The following is a 20,479-nucleotide window of genomic DNA, read 5'->3' as shown; positions in this document are numbered from 1 at the left end:
CTTGGAGATGTACAGATCTTCATGGAGGTTCTCTTGAAAGGCTTGAGGTTTTTGCACCACGTGGCCATCAAAACGGACACTGGTGCTCGTTGCAGCAAACACTGTATAGCTAAAAATCCTCTGACTAACCACCTCCACTATTTAAAACACTAATACTTTAATCGCACTCTTAAATGTTCCAAAAACAAACGCCTCCTTGGGTCTCTCCGCATTCCTGCATCCTGTGATTTGAACGAGCAACAGCATTCCCCAAGATTGGACAAATTAATCTCTATGTTAGTTTTCAAGGACTGATACTGCATTGATTTTGAAATCCTACTTGTGGCACTTTTTGTCCTGGTCATACTCAGCATTTGTTTATGACCCTGCATTGCTTTTGTGTTTCTTTTCCACTGGTTGCTCCTGTTTTTTTTGGGCAAATGCATTTCCTCCTGCACGTCTTTTGAATCAACACGCCTCTTACATCCCTTACGTTTGTTAAGAAATATTTCCACAACAGCAATATGTTTTTATATTCCAGGGATTCTTCAAAAAACTTGACTGTGAACTACTTAAATTTCAATTCTGCATTTATACTTTGTACTTTGAGCAAAAAATCTTTCTAGCGATACCCCATGTTTCCATCAAAGGGGTCCAAGTAAAGTCTCTTTTTAATGTGAAACATAAATTACGGGTTAATGTCTACAGTGTGTTACATGCACACATTCACCCAAGGCTGTTCTTGTTTGCTAATGAGATGTGCATGCATGTCTGCTCAAAGTCTCATGTGTTTTGGATTTGGTTTTGGAAAGTATTTCATTTTGTTGTTGACTTCCATTTCTTTTGGAAAATGTCGATTCCTATTGGAAACTCTGACACTGCTGGCAATCTAAAGCTGCGTGGGCTTTTTTTAAAACAGTTCACCACTTGGTGAAAGCTGGAAGGAATCATGAAAAATGCAAAAAACGTTGTAACCTCATGCCAATTACTATGAACTGTCACATTTTTACTGATTTCAGGTCAACTCATTGCTTGTTGCGTACATGAAATAATCCAGTGAAGCAGAAAAAGTGTATATTGTACATACTGATATCTATCTATCTATCTATCTATCTATCTATCTATCTATCTATCTATCTATCTATCTATCTCCCTTATCTATGCAGGTGTACAGATATATATGTAGCTATATAGATATATAGATATATAGATATAGATAATGTCACTGTCTCATATTGTCCCTCATGTTTTTGACTAAGCTGTTTTTTCTCCTCCCTCTTGAACGTCCTCCTGCCTGGCCGTCCTTGTGAATAATAATTTGTTTTTAAAAGACGAGCCTGCATGAGATGAATAAATAATGACTATATACTTACACCTCATAACATCAAATTTAACCATCTATTCAACACTTTTAGTTGAATTGTGTTAAGCAAATCAAGACAATCTATATTAAATATTGTTTGATATTTCATATTTCTTTAGTCACAATGTTTAGTTTATCTTGTTGATGTGCTTTGAGGCGATAGACTATCATGTTGAGAAAGCAAAATATGAGTGCAATCAGTAGATTAATTATTTTACTTTATTGTTGTACTTTATAATGGTTACATGTGATGAAATATTCAATGAAATATAACTATCAATGAATCATTATTTCATGCAAATCTGCTGCCTGGATTGTTTAAGTTGAACGTGGGTACGTGTGTGTGTGTGTGTGTGTGTGTGTGTGTGTGTGTGTGTCTGTCCACTAATTCTGAAATCCCCTTTCTTTAACTCGGATGTAAACATTCACCTCAAGTTTAATGCACCATTACATATTTTGATTTTAATATGCTTATATACTTGAAGAATTAATGAAGCTTTTTACAACATTTGCATATGCTATCATAATTGTAAACATGTTTATTTTACTCCAATATTTACAACGGATCCAAACATAAAAATTGGAAATGGAAAAGCTTGTAAATTTTGTAAAACTCATGTCATGCACTGTGAGGCCTTGAGTCAAGAGATGAGTCACATTATAAATAAAAACTCAGCAATCCCATATTTTGCTTTTCAGCAGTGGCACAACTTAATGTAGGCACATTTGAAATATGTTATAGTAAGAATAAAATGTATTTATAGTAAAACTAAACTCAGCTTTGCTAATTCTGATTCCAATTAAGTTTGTTATAATGCTGTCATTAGAACAGCATTTTTAACCTGAATAAAAGGCGGTAGAGAATAGCAGGTTAGAGGTTAAATAAAAAAGAGGGTCGTTTTTTGTGCCAAAACAGCTGCTTGAAAAATGAGTTTTGAGTCAGGAAAAACATTTTGAAAATGAGGATCCTCCAAGAGAAACAGTCTGAAACCCACTGAGCGATAGTCCATACGTGTTTTAACACAGTGTCAAAAAAGAAAGGAATGTCATCACTTCTGCAATAACAAAGTTTAGTGCATTCAAATACACTGTTTTTAGTTAGTATGGCTGCATTTATCTAAAGGCGCCTAAATACAGGCTACTGCTGCGGCTAACCCACAAAAAACTACCTTAATTTTTTAGGCATCTATTCCGATATTCCCTACAATATTTTATTCAGTTTACCTTACATGGCAGGGACTTAAAATGTTGATATAATGACAGCATTATAACAAAATATAGTCCATAACCAGGGTTTTGTCTGAGTCTTTTTATACAGAATCAAAATTTAAAGGAATGTCATGAGTGATCACTTCTGCAATAACAAAGCATACCTAGAAGTGCATTTAAATAGGCTTGATCAAGATGCCTAAAATGTAATTTCAACCATACAAGCAGAAAAGCAGCCAAATTAAATGGCCGTGGCTGATAATGAGTGTTAACGGTAATTCCTGCATCAACCAACAGTAAAGAGTAGAAGGGTCAGATGACAAGAGATAAAACTAAATTTGTTGTGACAGGATCAAAAGTCTCTGTCTCTCATTCTCTCTCCGTTCCTGACCTAACTCTGGGGTCCCGACCCAGACTTTGAACAACACTGGACCAGACGGCAGAAACAGACAGCGAGTCCAAGGCTGCTGCTGAACCTTGAACCGCAAACCATGCAGCCACACCACACCAACAGCCACCATTTCCTAAGGATGGTGATTTTATTGGGGCAATTCAGACTGTCTGCTCTCTCTCTCTCTCTCTCTCTCTCTCTCTCTCTGTGTGTGTGTGTGTGTGTGTGTGTGAGTGTGTGAAGTCAAAGGAAATGAAAGGAGAGCCCGTGTTATTGGTTGGAACTAAAGGCATTCACCCTTATGGCCTACAATAAACTGCTGGTCACTGCTGCTATTAGTGATGCTACACTGAGCCTTTTTTTCCCCTTTACAGACACAATTTAAACTGTGAGGAAGAAATGCAGCACTGTTCTTGCTTGTGAGCTTTCTTTTTTTTTTTTTTTGATTATCATTTATCCTTATCTTGGTTTTTAATGTTGAGTTTTGTAGCCTCAGAGAAATGGATGATATACGGTATGGTAAGGTTTTTGTTTTTCTGTTCGTTTTCTCTAATCAAATTATTATATTCATTTTTGTTAGTTTCTCTAATCAAATTATTATTAGTAATACAAACAAAAGAACAGACCACTTCAGGGCTTTAAACGCTTTAAAGCCCTGAAGAAGACCTACAGTGGTCGAAACATGTTGGCTTTTTTAATGATTTAGCCACTACAATAAAGGCTTTTTAAGATTTTCTTCCTCGTGGTTATATTTTTTATATTTGGAGTGCCTGGACTGTTCTTTTGTTTGTAGCACTCTTTTTTTCCCATTTTCCAAGAGCACCCGATACATTTTTGATCCTAGTTTGACAATATAGAGCAGCCAGTCATTTCCTTTTTTCCTATTATTAGTAATAGTTGTAGTGGAAGAAGGAGTAATAGTAGTAGTAGTAGTAGTAGAAGTAGTAGTTGTAACAGTTAGTTACAACTAATAGTAGTATACACATTAATAATTACACATCTATGTTCCACTGTGATGCATCATGATTTTTGCTCCTCACAGCTCACTGCTTAATCCACACTCATTTATTTATTTATTTATTTATATATAAACATAATTACTGATCTCTAAAAATGTTGCCATATCATGGCTGTAAGGGCAACAACTTGAGGCAATACATGGGAAATGATGCTTGCAATTTTGACCTGAATTTTTCTCTTCAATTGTCTCATGTTGTCCATCTTCATTGCCTCTAAAAGCTGATGGTGTATCATGCCTCACGTGTATTTATATGGCAAATTACATGACTTATAAGGCAAACTGGGGTCTAAAACAATAACCAAGACATGCTTGACCCTTTTCACCCATGCTGCCACTGCCACCTAGAGGCAGCTGCAGGGGATTTTCACAGCTCAGTAACTTTCCCTCTGTTGGCCCTGAACATCAAGGTTCCAGCTAAAATGAATTATAAACCCTGATGTTATCCGTTTGTTTCTTCATATTATCATTCAGGCCATTCGACGCAGTTTATAACTTGATAATAAGTGAAAAATTCATTCAAATGCTTGACAGAAAGTGACATACAGAGGGGCCGTGCTGTTGCTGCAGGCCTATGGGGGGTGATTTCACACTTTGTACAGACTGTGTGTGTGTGTGTGTGTGTGTGTGTGTGTGTGTGTGTGTGTGTGCGCGTGTGTGTGTGTGTGTAGGATAAAATAATATTGGTAGCCTAAATGTTGATAGATTAGCCTCTGAGACAGTTTGTACACTGCTGCAGCTGTCCAGTGAGGTAATCTAGATAATTTGTAAGTATCTATTATATTATCTATAAGTCTTTTTTAACTCCTCCGGCCAGCAGGCGGCGCTAACAGTGCAGAGGAGACAGCGATCAAGGTCTTTATTAGCAGATTGAGTCAAGTTTTGCCAAAGGAAACGGGTTGGGGTGTGTCCTTGTCATGGCGGGATTATCTTTACACACTCCCCCGTGACATCCATCTCTTCAATCATTGGAATTTCATATTCAAACACACGCATACACACACACACGCGCGCGCGCGCACATACGCACACACGCAGAAAGTCTTGTTGATTGGAGAAAGATTGTTGAAATGTATTATGTCCTTTTATTATATACTTATAGACTTACTTTCAACAAAGTCGAATATTTTCCTTAGAAAACTAATAAATGCATGAACGCATAGATAGGCCGGTGTGACGTCTGCGTTTTTCTCTCTTTCTCAAGAAATCCACAATATGTGCACAACATGGACTGATAAATAAAATAATTTCTAAGCAGAAAGATACCATATTCGCGATCTAGGTCTACACAAAAAATGTCACTATCTCTCTTTCTTTGTTTCTCTCAGTTCTGTTATATTTCAAGCCAATGAGATGCTGTTTTCACATCTCCTCATTAGGCTATAGCTCAAATTATATTCATTCTTTTATGAAGACAATGTTTGGCAGAAGCACTTCTGAATAAAGAATTTGATCTATGCCATGTACATTCTCGAGCCTGTCCTACACACACACACACACACACACACACACACACACACACACACACACACACACACACACACACACACACACACTCATAAAACCCCCAAACAAGCTTGTTAAACGGATCCCTGGCTTGCTTTTCATTCACCTCGTCTTGTAAAACTATGGAAGAAATCCAAAAGTTTTAAAACCTTTTAGGCCACAAATTCTCCTCCACTCTTCTCCGACTGTAGGCCTACTATCGCGTTTCTGAGTACAAAAGAATGATTTGATTTATCTCTATATATTGGGTAAATATAGTCTAACCATGTGATCCGCAGCATAACCAATGGCCAGCCGAGAAGAAGGTAAGGGCAGGAAAAAAATTACTACCATTTTTAGGAGAGGATGTAAGCCACTATACCACCCCATCTAACGTTTTACAGTCGCCCTTAAATAGTTTTTATTGAAATAATAAAATAAACATGTCGCTAACGAATTATTATTCCATGATGGGCCTCCAGACCGAGGAGCCGTACGGTGCGCATTTCATCCCGGGAGGCTTGCAGGGGACGACGGCCGGCGGAGTCAAACCAGCCCGGGCAGCGGAGGAAGAGACCCCCGCTTCACATATTCCGGATTTTTCACATTTCTCCAGCAAACAAACGGGATTAAATGGGTTTTCTCCCTGGACGAACTCCTCTTCTTCCTCCTCGTCGTCTTCTCCCCAGCTGCAGTCCGCCCCCTCCGCCTCCATCCCGGGGCTTTTCCATCCCCATCACCTCCTGAACCACCACCACCACCACCACCACCACCACCACCCCTACTACGGCCCTCAGACGCAGCCCCACGCCGAACACCTCGCACCCGCGGCGGCTTCGGAGAGCAGGTTCGTCCGCTGCTGGGAGGAGACGACTTCCACCCCGGAGCCACCTCTCTCCCAGGTGTCGGCCGGTTTCCCAGGGTGTCTCCCCGCTCAGGGTGACCTCTCTGGTGGCAACCTCTCCAACCCCAGCCCGAGGTACGAGGCGGTTAAACCGGAGAGCCCGCCGCCGTCCAAAAGCAGCCCCGGGGGTTCCAGCTTCGTTAGCCCGGCGGAGGTGGTGCTGGAGCGGCTTGGGAGCTCGGAGGAGCCGGGGAAGAGGACGGAGCGGCGGGGAGAGGAAGGAGAGAGGAAAACACAGCAGCTTGACCCGGGTAAGAAGGAAGGACTGGGGCTTTTATTAGCGTTTAAAAAGTGTCAAGACACAAAAGTGTGTGTGTGTGTGTGTGTGTGTGTGTGTGTGTGTGTGTGTGTGTGTGAATGTCTTTCTGTATAGGGCTATAGGTGTATGTACCTATAGGCCTGCGTGTGTGTGTGTGTGTGTGTGTGTGTCTATGTGTGTCTGTCTCTCTGTCTGTCTGTCTGTGTATGTATAGGCCTATGTGTATGTAAGCATGGGTGTGTGTGAGACTTTTATTGCCCTATAAATGTCTTGTAAACAGTAAAATATAAAACTTTATTGTCCATTAAAATAATTAAGATACTATCGCTGTGATTTAGCGATTTGTCACTATGGGAATAACGTCGGCAAGTTGGCTTGCACACAATTTCTGTGCTCAGAACTGTGTTGAAGTTTAAGTTTCTTCTTTTTTTCTTACAATTGCCTGCAAAAGCCTAAAAAGCCTAAAAAATAGCCAATAATCAGACATTTTTATGAATGTGTTGAGAAAACGAGGTCAGGTGTTGAATTTCGTGCTTTAATACCGTAAAACATCAAAACAGTTTTAATTAAACGCCTAACAAGACCATATTATTATTATTATTATTATTGTCATCATCATAATTATTATTATCATTATTACCATTATCGTTACTATTTCGACATGTAACATTAGTATTATTATCCTATGATAATTATTGTATTATTACATTATTAGCTATATCTTGCTACACATTCAAACTGCCCAGTTCTCGGACACTGTTGCATATTTGTCTATTATTATTACTTTTATAATATAAATGCAGTTGTTCATTGTTATTATAAAATTGTTAGTACATAGCTTACATATTACAATTACAAAGGCTATATTTAGTTTTATAAATTTTAATTTGCAGTTTCAATAAGCTGGTAAACTGTTGGCCTATATGCCAGAAAATAAAACTCCATGAATTCATATTAGCTACGTGTCAGAAATTAGAAAAACTTTGGGATAAAATTGCGAGGCTAAATAGCAATGAAATTCACCGACCAATAAATGGATAAGAACTAAACAACGAACTAAGTCTTACTGTAATAGCAAAACCAAGCTGATCTGTGCTTTTGGTTAGCAGAACTTGATCAGAATAAAATAAAAAATAATTTGGAAAAAAGTGAAGCAAAGTAAACAAAATGTGTCGCCTTGTTTCTTGGCGTTGTAAACTGTGAGTGTGTGACTACCAAGCCAAATGCTCAGCCTACTTTGTAGCTGTCTTTCTAACTGTCCTTTTAAACTCCTCTTGGGACGCTTTACTTTTTCAGGAGGCCAATAAAACATTTCATAGTGTATGTCAGAGGTTCAAACATCCCTCCCAAAACTGCAGTTTAATAATTCAACAAAATGAGGCTCAGTTAGGTTATTTATCCACACTGCCTGCACTCAGAATAAAGACGTGTGGTGTATTTCTTGCAGTAATTACGCAGTTACGATAATTTCAAGTTCCTTTCCTACTAAAAAAAGCAGTCTGTAACAGCTAGGCTACACCAAGGACCATGAATGTATTTTTATCTGAGAGGGAGAATAGGCTATCACGTTTTTTGGACTTAAGACAAAAATGTAAGAATGCAACACACAGACACACACGCACACACACACACACACACACACACACACACACACACACACACACACACACACACACACACCACAAGTAAAAACAATGACCTAAAATATTCTAATTTGTGGGGTGAAAATAAAACTCCATCCTCTTCTCTCTCTTCCCCTCCAGAAAACCCATCAGCCAACTGGATCCACGCCAAGTCGACCCGGAAGAAGCGGTGTCCGTACACCAAGCACCAGACCCTGGAGCTGGAGAAGGAGTTCCTCTACAACATGTACCTGACCCGGGACCGGCGCCTGGAGGTGGCGGCAGTCCTGAACCTGACAGAGAGACAGGTCAAAATCTGGTTCCAGAACAGACGCATGAAAATGAAAAAGCTGATGAGCCGGGACAGGAGGTGTATGAACGAATGAACGATGGATCTGGAGGAGGAGCGGGTTTGGTTTTCCAGGATCGGCGGGAGTTTGAAGCTGAGAAAAAGAAATGCGGTGCCCTGAGATGCCCAATGCTCTAAACATCAGCTGGCATGATCAGCGGTTACTTAGCAACGGATTGTGGAGCGGACACGGCTGCAACGGTGAAACTCTGTAGGGGAGACTGGGAGGTGTTGTAACGCTTTTTGTATTAATATCTCTTGGCTCCTTCAAGTTTTGCCTAACTAGCTCTGGCCCAAAATTCTTTATATCTGTATTTTGCAAAATGGTGCGATTTCTCCATGTGAGAGTGAGAGTTATGTTGTCTCAAAAACAGGCAGAGAAATGTTACATTCTACCCCATACCCTGGGTTAGTTGTGAGAGTGCTCAAAAACATGGAGAATCACAAATTTAACTCATAAAAGTTTCAAATTTATTGTCAGCATCCAGTCTTTTCACATGTGTGTCTGGAACAGCTATTCAGATATTCAACTATTCTTGAACAGTACATTGGCCAAATTTGCTTAATATAAGTTTAACAATCTTAACAGATAGAAATACAAATAGACTGAGCTATGCAAAAAACAGAAAAAAAAAGAAAAAATATATAGGCTATTTTACTTTACAAATTTGGCTCATAAAATTGCAAAATGTATTGTCAGCATCCAGTATTTACACACATGTGTCTGGGACAGGCATGAACATGTAGGCTACCTACACAGCTGATCATGTGATGTCTGTCTGGCTCCTGATTGGAGCATTTGTAAGTGTTACAACCTGCCCCGGTCTCCCCTACAGCCCTGAATGTGAATGTATGATGTTTTCCGAAACTGAGACTATCCTCATATCAACGGACTTTAACGAGACACGTTAAACAAGCAATTATCAACAACTATCACTGGTTGTAGCCTACTTCCAAAATGAATCAGCTTCCTCGTTTTTTTCCAACGTTGCACGTAGCCTATCAATATGCGTATTTGTTGTTGTTATTGTTGTCGGTGTTGTTGTTGTTGTTGCTTCGTACAGGCCTATTTGTCATTATGCAGATGAGGTTATACACTTCAAAACACACCAGTCATTGCTAAGCTACGGTGTGACCGCAGTCTGACGGTTAGTTTTCTGTTTCACTGTCACCTCCCTCACGAAAAAAACAACTACAGCAGCGTAAGCAGGGTTTGGACCATTCATGAACTGAACTGAGGATGCATGGTGAACTCCAGTTCAGCTGCTGGAGTGTGAGTGTGAAAGTCACCCAGCTTTAAAGGAACAGAACTGGAATTGAATTGGAATGAAAGGAATTCCATGAAATTCCATGAAATTCCACTAGGTTGTCTTGACTCGCTAAACATTATAAATCAAACATTATGAATCAAATAAAAGACAGTTCAACAAATCAAATACATTCAATCATAATGTATGTAGCTATTACAATGACATGTTATGCATCAAATAGCCTACGTTTAACATTTTATTCTAATCATTAAGATATTGATAATATATAGCCTAACACTACATAATCTCAGATATGTGATAAGAAAAAGCAGAAAACAGACTTTCACAGAATTTCATTAAATTAAATTCAACTTCCTGAAATTCCAATTCCATTCCAATTCTGTTTCCTGTAGGTTTTTTTTTTTTTTAATTCCAATTCCAATTCCTCAGTTGAATTGGAATTGATGAGTTCATTCATGAATTGACCCAAACCCTGATAGTAACGCTGTAATACATTTTATAAGGATACCGTACTACATGTCCATATTGTAGTGATGCTATTTGAGGTGAAAACAGGCTTCCATAACGCACGACACGGTCATCATAAACTCACAGACCTTTTATCAGTCCCAATAGGAATATTATAGGAATATTATAGTGATTTTTCATCAGGGTGAACTGGACGCACAAACAACGCATTCTCTGTGGAGAAAGAAACAGGCTATGTTAGCCTACGGACCGGCAGGCCTTCACACTGTCTACTGAAGGCCTTCATCTGCTTATTTGGGATAAATGTGCTGCTCGTGTTGATTTTTTATTTTTTTTTCCACGAAATAAATGCTGGATCACAACTTAATTGTTAGTAATGTAGTCTTCCTGTCCCTTTGCGTTTTTCATCTCTTATATGGACCTTGGCATTTCTTTCATGCATTTTCAGGACGACCAATCAAAGCTAGAGCTGCACTCCCTCCCAGCTTAGGTAGATAGATTTTAGGCTTAATTTAGTTAAAAAAAACAAAAAAACAAAAAACTACTACTAGGCTACTACTACTATAATAATAATAGTCGTAGTTGTAGTAGTAGTGGTAGTAATAGTAGTATTATCGTATTACTTTACAATAACGAGACATGTGGGCATAATAATAATGATCATCATCATAATAATAACAATCATAAAAATAACCATCATCAATATTTTAGCACAAACTTGTATCATTGTTATGATTGTAATGATGATTATTATTATTATTATTATGGTAGTTTATTACTTTACAATAAACACGTAGAAAAAATAATAACGAGTGGATTATTAGGCTATTGTTATTATAGTTATATAAATACTATTTTTTGATTATGTTTGTTGTTATTCTTTTTCTTCTTCTTCTTCTTACTATTGTTATTATCATCATCATCATTATTATTATTATGTCCAGTATTTTTCCATGTTAATGTAATAACTGCCCATTCAGTCTCGTTGTTTAGTCAAAGTCAGCAGCGCCTCGCAGCTTCGTCTTTATTGCCTCCAATATAATCTGCACAGCGCCCATCCTACTGCAGGGTCATAAAGCAACAGCATGCATTTGGTGAATAAACGTGACTTTCCTCCCATTCAAGACAGTCACACACACACACACACACACACACACACACACACACACACACACACACACACACACACACACACAGAGTGAGAGAGAGAGAGAGAGAGAGACCATAAAGTCATTCAGTCCAGACAGTCATAGTGACTATATGGTTTTATTGGACTTTCCTTCCTGCCTTAAAGCCTCAACTGTCCTTCTAAACGTTAAAGTCATTGTCTGTGGATGAGACCAGACCGTCCGGATCAATACTGCGGAGCAGGGAGGGATGTGGTCTGGACACAGAAAAAAAAAAAGCTTTATGCATCAAAAACGCCGAATCTGATGATTTCGTCTTATTAAAATTCGGAACCCCTTGATTTTACAGCGTTTAGAATAATCCTGTAAGTAAAACTAGTTTATATAGGCAATAAAGACCAAAATAGGAAACAGACCTATAGACGTGTATTGTCAGATGCCATTCAGTTAAATAGCTAAAGTTATGACTGACTTTTTATATTAAAGTCTTCTCTTCTCTTCTCTTCTCTTCTCTTCTCTTCTCTTCTCTTCTCTTCTCTTCGCTTCGCTTCGCTTCTCTTCTCGTTATAATTTTCTAAATTAAAATGTGTGTGCAGTGTAAGTTATTTCCAGTATTGAGCTGTTATGTTGAGTGAGCACTGGCATAACATCAAAGTCGCTATTCAGCATGATTTGAGGGAGGAAAAAAATCAGTGCCGAGAAAGCAATGCTTTGTAGAAAGAAAGAGAGGAAGAAAGAAAGAAAGAAAGAAAGCCTACTCCAGTTCATTCCTTTATAAACACCATAAATAGCTAATAGAAAATAGCTAAATAAATAGCAATGAAAATAATTAAATTACAAAATTCAATTCCAAAAAGGTCGAAAAATATGATTATTATCATTATCATTATTGTTATTATTACATGTTATTAAATGTGGAACTGAATCAATCAAATTAAAGGAGCAAAACAACCATGTCAACAGTCAGCTGTAATAATAAAGGGAATATTTGTTGTGCTGGCCCGCTCAGCAGAAAATAGATAGCACAAGACTGTCACGGTAAAATTACTGTAACCGTTTAAAATGTCCGTAGAAAAACATAAGACTACATGCTGGAAAGGCAACTCAACAATTCAGACCTGCACCGTCTAAAATGAAGCTGAAGGAGTGATAATGTGTAGGAACTCAAAAAGCTAAATTCACACATCTAATGCAATTATCAACAAGTTACCAGTCAGGCTACACGCAACATTAGTTTTCAGAATGATACTGTGATAATATACGGATTCTGCACATTATCATTATACATTAGTATTGTCTCAGGCAGTTTGTGGTTTAATAGTATTAGTATGCCTAGCAGTTGTTCTGTTAGTTGCAGTATTAGTAGGCCTATATTTTCACTTTATTCGTGCAGATCTACACTGTTGTCACTTAATACACTATCCTTTAAGGTGATTATGCACGGTAACTTTACAGGGACAAAATGAATGTGGAAGAAAAATAGTATAGGATATGAAGAAATATATTGTCTTAAAATGTATCATGGCCTTTCATGCTGTGAACTGTGTAGGCCTACATATGGACCTAAAATACATAAAACACAAGAGCGAGAAACAGCTGTTAATTGTAGGTGTAGTTGCTCATTTTGTCCGCTAGATGGAGGTCTTGGTTTATTTCTTCAGACGAATAATGAATCAATACAAACGGAGGGGAAGGAGCCCTGTTTTCTTCACCATGACCCAGTCTACATCCATTACTGTGAGTTTCAGTCAAATGTAATGTTTCTGTTTCTGTACCCAGACAGCTGCAAGTGGTCATAAAATGCTAACAGCTCAGAAATGATAGGTGACATCAAAAAGACAAAATGATAGCAAACGTTACCATTAGCTTAAGTTGTTTTTTTCTCCATTGTGCAGCTATTTTTGAAAATGACAAAGAATTGCTGAACCTCAAATACAAGAAACCCCAAACACAGCGTGAGAAAATAGGCCTATACAGTTATGTCATTGTCAAATACAGATACCATCAGCTGTTGTAGCCATAAGCCAGCTAGCATTGTTGTGTTTTAAGACAACTGGATTGGTCATTCATGTGTTTCTGATCAATAATAAGAGGACAAGACTAAGATACTGAATTTATTGTCAGAATTCAGAATACACTATACACAGTAATTGTGACAGCTTCAGGAGAAAGAGACAGAAAACATTAAATTTAACATTACTTGCATCCTTCTCCTATGTTTCTACCTATATGGGAGACATACACAACTAGAATGGATGGAAAGGAGGATCAGCTAAGATGGCTGCCAAGGAATTTAGATAAGGTTGTCATAGAAACGCTGGAGACAGAATTCTCAACACACCTTAAAAACAAGACAAAAAAAAAGAGACTTTATTTACACTGTAAATTCAACACAACATATCAAACATACATAGGCTACATACAAACATACAAAGGGACATTATGCTGCAATAGATTCAAATCCTATAGGTTTCTTATCGATAACAAATTTCAGATCATCAAAATAATAAAAAGGGCGTCTTGAAAATTAGATTTTGGTTTCACGTCACTCCATTTCATGTGATGAATGTGTGGGATTTTCCAAACAACAAAAAAATCAATAACGCATAGCCTGCCATATATCTCTTGTAAATCACTTTTTTCAACAGACCTAAGACTGGAATGTTCAGAAGATTGAGGGGTGGTAACCATGGTAACAGCAATCTTTCTCATTTTGCCTTCTACCAGCTATACTGTAAATGCCCATTTAGAAAGTTGGTGACACTTTACATGAAGTAGTGCTCATATTATAAGCCATTATAAGCAATCATAAGCGCAATATAAGCACCTGGTGAGCGAATGATAGCTATTATAATCAGAGCGTCATGTAAATACAATCTGCAGTAAAAACTATAGGGGGTTGAATACTTTATGGGGTAACTGTGGGCCTGTAGTTAATGACATGCAATTAAACTGAATGTAATTTCCGGATGTTCTGTCTGATGATTATTCAGCTTATATTGTGATTTGTGTCTACATCTGATGGGCCTGTAGCCAACACAATGCACTTAAAGCATTTGTTATACCATTGATTGCAGTGGTTGTTTACTCTTTCTATTTGGTAGAAGTGAAGATGTGTTCGTGAGGGATTAATGAGCTCCTCTAATGGCAGATATGAGGGAGAAGAAGGCTGGGCGAAGTGAGAGGAAGCAATTTAATATAGCAGCCAAGACACACAGTCATTGATTACAAACCTTTATAAGTGGCACTAGTTGCCTAATCAGCCTGTAGGCTTCTGGAGGGATTTTATTTTTAGTGATTCTGTCACTGTGGGATTTATGGATCACTGTAGCCCACATCAGGGTGTTCCCAAAACCTCTCAGGACGCCCAAACAGATCCACATCACACCACAGCAACCCATTTGACAAGGTTGTTTTTCCTAAGGAAGCCCATCTGAGAAGGAATTTGTAGTCTGTTATGATTTAGTATTTTTTAATTGAGAGGAGAGTGAAACCTCTAGTCAAAACACTCATTGTAAATATGCTGTACTATTGCTTTAAAGATAAAATCCACCCTCAGATATTTTGAATCTGTCATTATCAGTTCAATGCATTCCAGGAGTTATTTTGTGATGAAGTGTTGCAGGCTAATTGTTTTTTTTTTTATGTTTCCACTTACCTTCAACCTGCTTCGTCTACTTCTCCTTCAGTTAGTGGTTTTTCCTACATTTCCCAGAATGCCCTTCGACAAGCTTCTGAGAACGGGTGTGAATTTGTTGCATTCAGCTGTTGGTTATTTGTTTAGGTGGAGAGAGTGATAGTGATGGTGATAGAGAGTTTTTTTTTCAGTTGAGAAAAAGAGAGACTCCTTACTCAAAACAATGTCTTGTGGCTGCTTTGCATTCTGGTCTATTGAGGCTGCTGTCAGTGGAGAAACTGGTCTCTCTGCCTCTTCTATGATGGATTTCTCCCTGTATGATTGTTGAATGTTGGTGCAAAATGGTAGAAAGAAGCCCTCGCTCTTTGATTCTGCAGGGACTGACACCAAAACCTGATGTTTACGTTTTCTGCTATTAAACTCTATTTTTGTTTATAGCCTATTGCCAGAAACAACAGTATACAGAAACGATGAACACAAGGAGGAAAGTGCCAGAGTAAATGAAAATTTAATTTTAGCACAAATATAATATGTATGTGAAATAGTAGGCTATATGTTTTCATTGCCTTCTTATTCCCTTAAATTAGTGCCATGTTCAAGGTTCATTGAGAAAATGTGTAAAGTTCTGTTTGGAATCAGTCCATTTCTTGTTATGTATGAAGTTGTCCCACCAGTATCAGTAGCTGGATAAAGATAATTTTGTCTTATACTATTATAGTAACCTAAAGGAAGATATCAGTCCCATGTAGTTCTGTCACTTGGTTAGCTTTCCTCTGTACAGAGTATTCAACATCAGCCCAAAATATTGTGATATAGCCTACATAGAGTGATGAAAGAGATGAATAATTGTTTCCAGTTTTCAAATGCCATTGAAGCTGCACTGGAAATATCTAAGCATGACGTCACATTGTCTATGTTTGGAATAAGAACAATTCACCACCAAAAACCAAAATGGACCCAGGAATGCGAGGAACATGCTAATATCTGTTTTTTAAACAATGTTAAACTGTTGCAGGGTGAATGTCAGTGCTTAATTTGTAAATGATGAGGTCCCGGAACACCAAGGGCTCGGTGTTCCCGCGAGTCGGTGTGGAGGGAAAAGGTTCCGGAACATATCAAGACAACACGCGCATTGGAGGCACGGTGGTGCTCAGTACAGCCATATAGCTTAGTGTAGACCAACAGCCTAAACATTACTAAATGACCGACTATATGACCTTAGAGCTCCGACTACTGGGGACCTATAACAATATTTGATTATTGCATAGGCTACATAATGCTCATTTTTACAAACCTGCCCTTCAAGTAGTAGACTAAAGGTATAACTGCACTGTGCACAACATAAAAATGCCCATAGGCTACTATGAGACATCCTGATCATACATAAAGGAAACTGCAATGGCTTCAACCATTTACCAGAGAAATTCTGGTTCGAGTAGTTACGCATCAATATTCAATACAAATACTTTAATAGGATATCGACTTTGAATGTAGGAAACAATGTCAGCGAATAATGCAATAAAACGTGTCGTGGTGCAGCTAGAAGTCGGCCTGACTGCGACACTCAGCTGGGCCGCGCTGGTTTTGAAATGCCCACAGTGATGTGGCTTACAGCCCTTCACTCAGCCAATGATCATGTTATTACCAATTATTTCTGGACACTCAACATAACGTGCAATTGCCCACATATTTAACTGTGGGACTTACAGGTCCGCACTCCAAAAAATGTCTGTTTCGCAGTCATCTATGCAAATATGAATTTTGATTGTCCCAGCAGAGACCTAATAGATTACAGAATATGCTAACACGTTTACAAACTAAACAAATCATGCTTACCTTGTCTAATTTTCCAAAATAGTCCACACAGCGGACATATGGACAGCAAATTCAACTTTTAGCAATGACGCTGTCTGAAGTTTACCATAACACACTCTGCAGAGCAGCTCACTCATGTGTGACGTGATTACTGTGCGCTTGTTGCTACTTTCTAATATGGTAAACACCTGTCTTCATATGGAAATGAGACAGTTAGGTTTTTGGAAGGGAGGGGAAAGGAAAGAAGAGTCAACTATTGGTATTACATGTAGGCCTATTACATGGCAGACAAAAAAACAAAACCTTTCATGCCACCAGGTTCTGGGTCCACGCAAATAGGTAGGCTGCCGGAATGCAGCTTGTCCAAAAACGCGAGGTGCCGGCAGGATCCGGCACAAATTAAGCACTAGTGAATGTTAAAGTGTTTTGGGTGGATTTTTCCTTTAATCTGCAGAGAGAGGGAGAGAGAGAGAGAGAGAGAGAGAGAGAGAGAGAGAGAGAGAGAGAGAGAGAGAGAGAGAGTGAGTGAGTGAGTGAGTTGGGGGGCAATAGCTTTCTCTTGAATGCAGCTGCCACAAATTCTCTTCTGTCTGTCCGGCACAATTTACAGCACACAAACACACACACACACACACACACACACACACACACACACACACACACACACACACACACACACACACACACACACACACACACAAGCGGTCATAAAACGAGTTTTACGAGCCGATACTGCCCGCCATTGGCCGCTAACGGTCATGTGTGCGCGCGCATAACGGACAGCCTTACCTCGCGCGCTCTCGGTATAGCCCCAGAACTGCACCGGCACCCGCGCGCCTGAATGGACGGTATATCCAATTTCTCTTTCTGTTTGCTTCAAAATTTTCCATATTTTCGTTAAAAGTGTTTTCATGTAGTAAAACAGAAATATTTGACATTTTATACTTTTTATGACATTTTACCAGTAAGAGAGGAATAGTTTTATTTTATAAACCGATTGGCTCGAGGCGAAAATAGATGTGATCATAGCTTTTCTTTGCTTGTTTTCTCAACTGTCTAATTGTATATTGTCTGTCTATCTGTATGTTTTCAAGCTGTTTAGGACTCACATCATTTTACTGATTTCTGACAGATATTTCCTGTTTCTGCTTTGCTCCTCATTAGTTCCTGTCTTTTTCTGTTTCCCCCCTGCAGCTGCAGAGGAAAATGGAAAATGGACGAGACGTCGCTCCAGCTGACTTCACATCAGGTATCAACACCGAGCTTCACATTTAACTGCGATTTTACAATCATGGCAAAACGAATAAATATCCAATTATAACAGGATTACATTATTAGTATTATTATTAGGCAGATGATGTCATCGATCACTCTAGCAGGAGCTATGACTGTGGCCAAGTCACTTCATAAATATTTAAACACTTTATCATTTTAACTCAACTCGTTGCTTTTGAGTAGGGGTTTTGACACAGTTCATATTTTAAACATACAGTATATTCCACTAAGAATTTCGATTTTATTCTTCCATTCTGTGGATGAATGACTGAGCAGATTTCATTTTATGTACATTAGATGATTAGTTTTATTGATGAGACAGGCTTTTACTGTGGATTGAATTGCTGACTAAAGCATAGGCCTACTACAGATATTTGAATTTGAAGTGTAATGACAACACATTGGGCTGTTTTGTGTCTGAACCTGTAATAACATCAGCAGAGAAGCAAAATTCGTTTTTTTCACCACAGTACATGGAATGAGCAAGATTTAAGTCAACTTTAAAGCAGAAATGCAGTATCTTGCCCTGCCACATATGTTAGGACTGGTTAATATGCAGGTGGTCTAATCTTGTCATATAGGGGCAACAGAAACAGGCCTGCAGCCCGTTTTGGAAGCGTTTTTTTTAAGCAACACTATTCTTGTGTTTCAGTCCGTACCTTTGTAACTGCTCCAGTATTTCCAAATGGGAGCCTTCATCAAATGTAGTAAAGCGGCTATTGGAGGAGGTTGGGGGTGGGGGGGAGTGTGGGTGTGGGTGTGGGTGTGGGTGTGGGTGTGTGGGGGGGGGCTGCAAGGTGGATGGCATCCATCTTGTTAGAGCATCATCTTGCCTCCTTCTCCTCTACATTGAACCACTGCATGTGGTTACATGTAGCTTACTAACCCGACCAACAAACAGTTAAAGCTCATGCATGTAGTTCTATCCTGAGACTCAGAGCAGAAAAAAAGAACCAAAATGTATTTGCAAGAATGTGATGAAGTGCTATGTGAATAAATCTGCCATTTAAAGTGTGAGATGCCTCATACAGCGAGGAGACACATGCTGCTGTTTCAGAAAGGCTTGTACATGCATACAAGAATATTGAATAAATCTGATATTTGAATGTGATATTTAGAATAGATGCTTCTATATATAGTGAGGGTGTGTAAAAATCCCCAGCAACATAAAATATTTTTTGACATGTTGCACAATGAGTAAGCTGTCTACATACTGTTAGACAAGGTATGTAGTTCTCTGATAAATCAGATATATAACCACAAAAAAATCTCCCCAGAAGGGAATCTGTGGGACAAATCTTATCAAGTGATGGTTCATAATTTTCTTTTTTATGTTTTTAGCATCTTTACTGCTACCCTCATTTCTTTCAATCCATTAAAGTTAGACTCCTTTTTATGTAATGGTGGTGGTTCATGGGTTAATATGATTTATCAGAAAGAAAAGGACAGATAGTGGGGTATTTTAGCACAAACGAAAAAGCTCAAAATTCGACCTGTAGAGACCCTGATGCACAAACATTTGGAGGCAGTGTAGACAGATATTTCTACTAAAATAGTATCAGCAGAGATGTTCCCCATTTGAAAATCCCCATTCCTGTTGAAGGTAACAAAATGGCCTGAGAGAGACAGACTTCCTCTATCTTCTTGTGGACAGATGGACGGATGGACGCATAATGAGAAAATATTTATCCTCTACATTTTAGCTTTATCCCATTTTCTCTTGTTTTTTCATGCTGTTTATGAAGGTTTTTAAGGAGTGTGAGAAAAAAACCCCGAAATAGCTTCTCTTTCATTTTTCGTTCCTTCTCTGTGAAACGCAGGTGGACAGATGGACAGAGTGAGAAAGAAAGAATCCTTTCCCTTCGTGTTTTTGTTTTCTTTGACGTCGTTTTTTTTTATGAGGGCAGTTTGAGTGTGGGAGAGACAAAGAGACAAAAAGACAGTATTTCTCCCTTTTTTTGCATTTTACATTTCTTTTTTTTTCCACGGGGGCAGGCGGGGTGTGAGAGATAGAAAGAGACAAAGACAGTATTTCACTGGTGCTGCTCAGCCGAGCTCAGCTGGCACCGAGTATTTACAACCTACTGCAATGCGGCAGGGAATCTGTGTGTGTGTGTGTGTGTGTTTGGGGGTGTGTGTGGGAGAGAGAGAGAGAGAGAGAGAGAGAGAGAGAGAGAGCTACAGAGAGGGCGACAGAGAGACAGAGAATGAGACAGAGACAGAAAGAGAGACAGAAATAGAGAATGAAACACAGACAGTGAGAGACAGAGAGGGAGACAGAAAGTGAGAGAGAGAGAGAGAGAGAGA

The 20,479-nt window shown here is 38.8% G+C and overlaps 1 protein-coding gene across 1 annotated transcript; it reads left to right on the top strand.

Annotated features, from left to right (window-relative positions):
• The first annotated feature begins 5,888 nt into the window (after window positions 1-5,888).
• On the top strand, window positions 5,889-8,616 carry LOC139921481 (homeobox protein Hox-D9b-like). Its single transcript, XM_071911735.2, has 2 exons — window positions 5,889-6,600; window positions 8,372-8,616. The coding sequence occupies exons 1-2, from the start codon at window positions 5,889-5,891 to the stop codon at window positions 8,614-8,616; spliced, it is 957 nt and encodes a 318-aa protein (XP_071767836.2).
• The last annotated feature ends 11,863 nt before the right edge of the window (window positions 8,617-20,479 follow it).

This window comes from Centroberyx gerrardi, chromosome 15 (assembly GCF_048128805.1).
Source record: "Centroberyx gerrardi isolate f3 chromosome 15, fCenGer3.hap1.cur.20231027, whole genome shotgun sequence".
Classification (NCBI taxonomy): Eukaryota; Metazoa; Chordata; class Actinopteri; order Beryciformes; family Berycidae; genus Centroberyx; species Centroberyx gerrardi.
This window is presented reverse-complemented; position numbering and strand designations above follow the sequence as displayed.

What these genes read in the sequence shown, in the direction of transcription:
- LOC139921481 (XM_071911735.2), top strand. Translation starts at nt 5,889, where the DNA reads ATGTCGCTAACGAATTATTATTCCATGATGGGCCTCCAGACCGAGGAG. An exon ending in AACACAGCAGCTTGACCCGG is followed by an intron (nt 6,601 to 8,371) that starts GTAAGAAGGAAG and finishes CTTCCCCTCCAG; the next exon opens with AAAACCCATCAGCCAACTGG.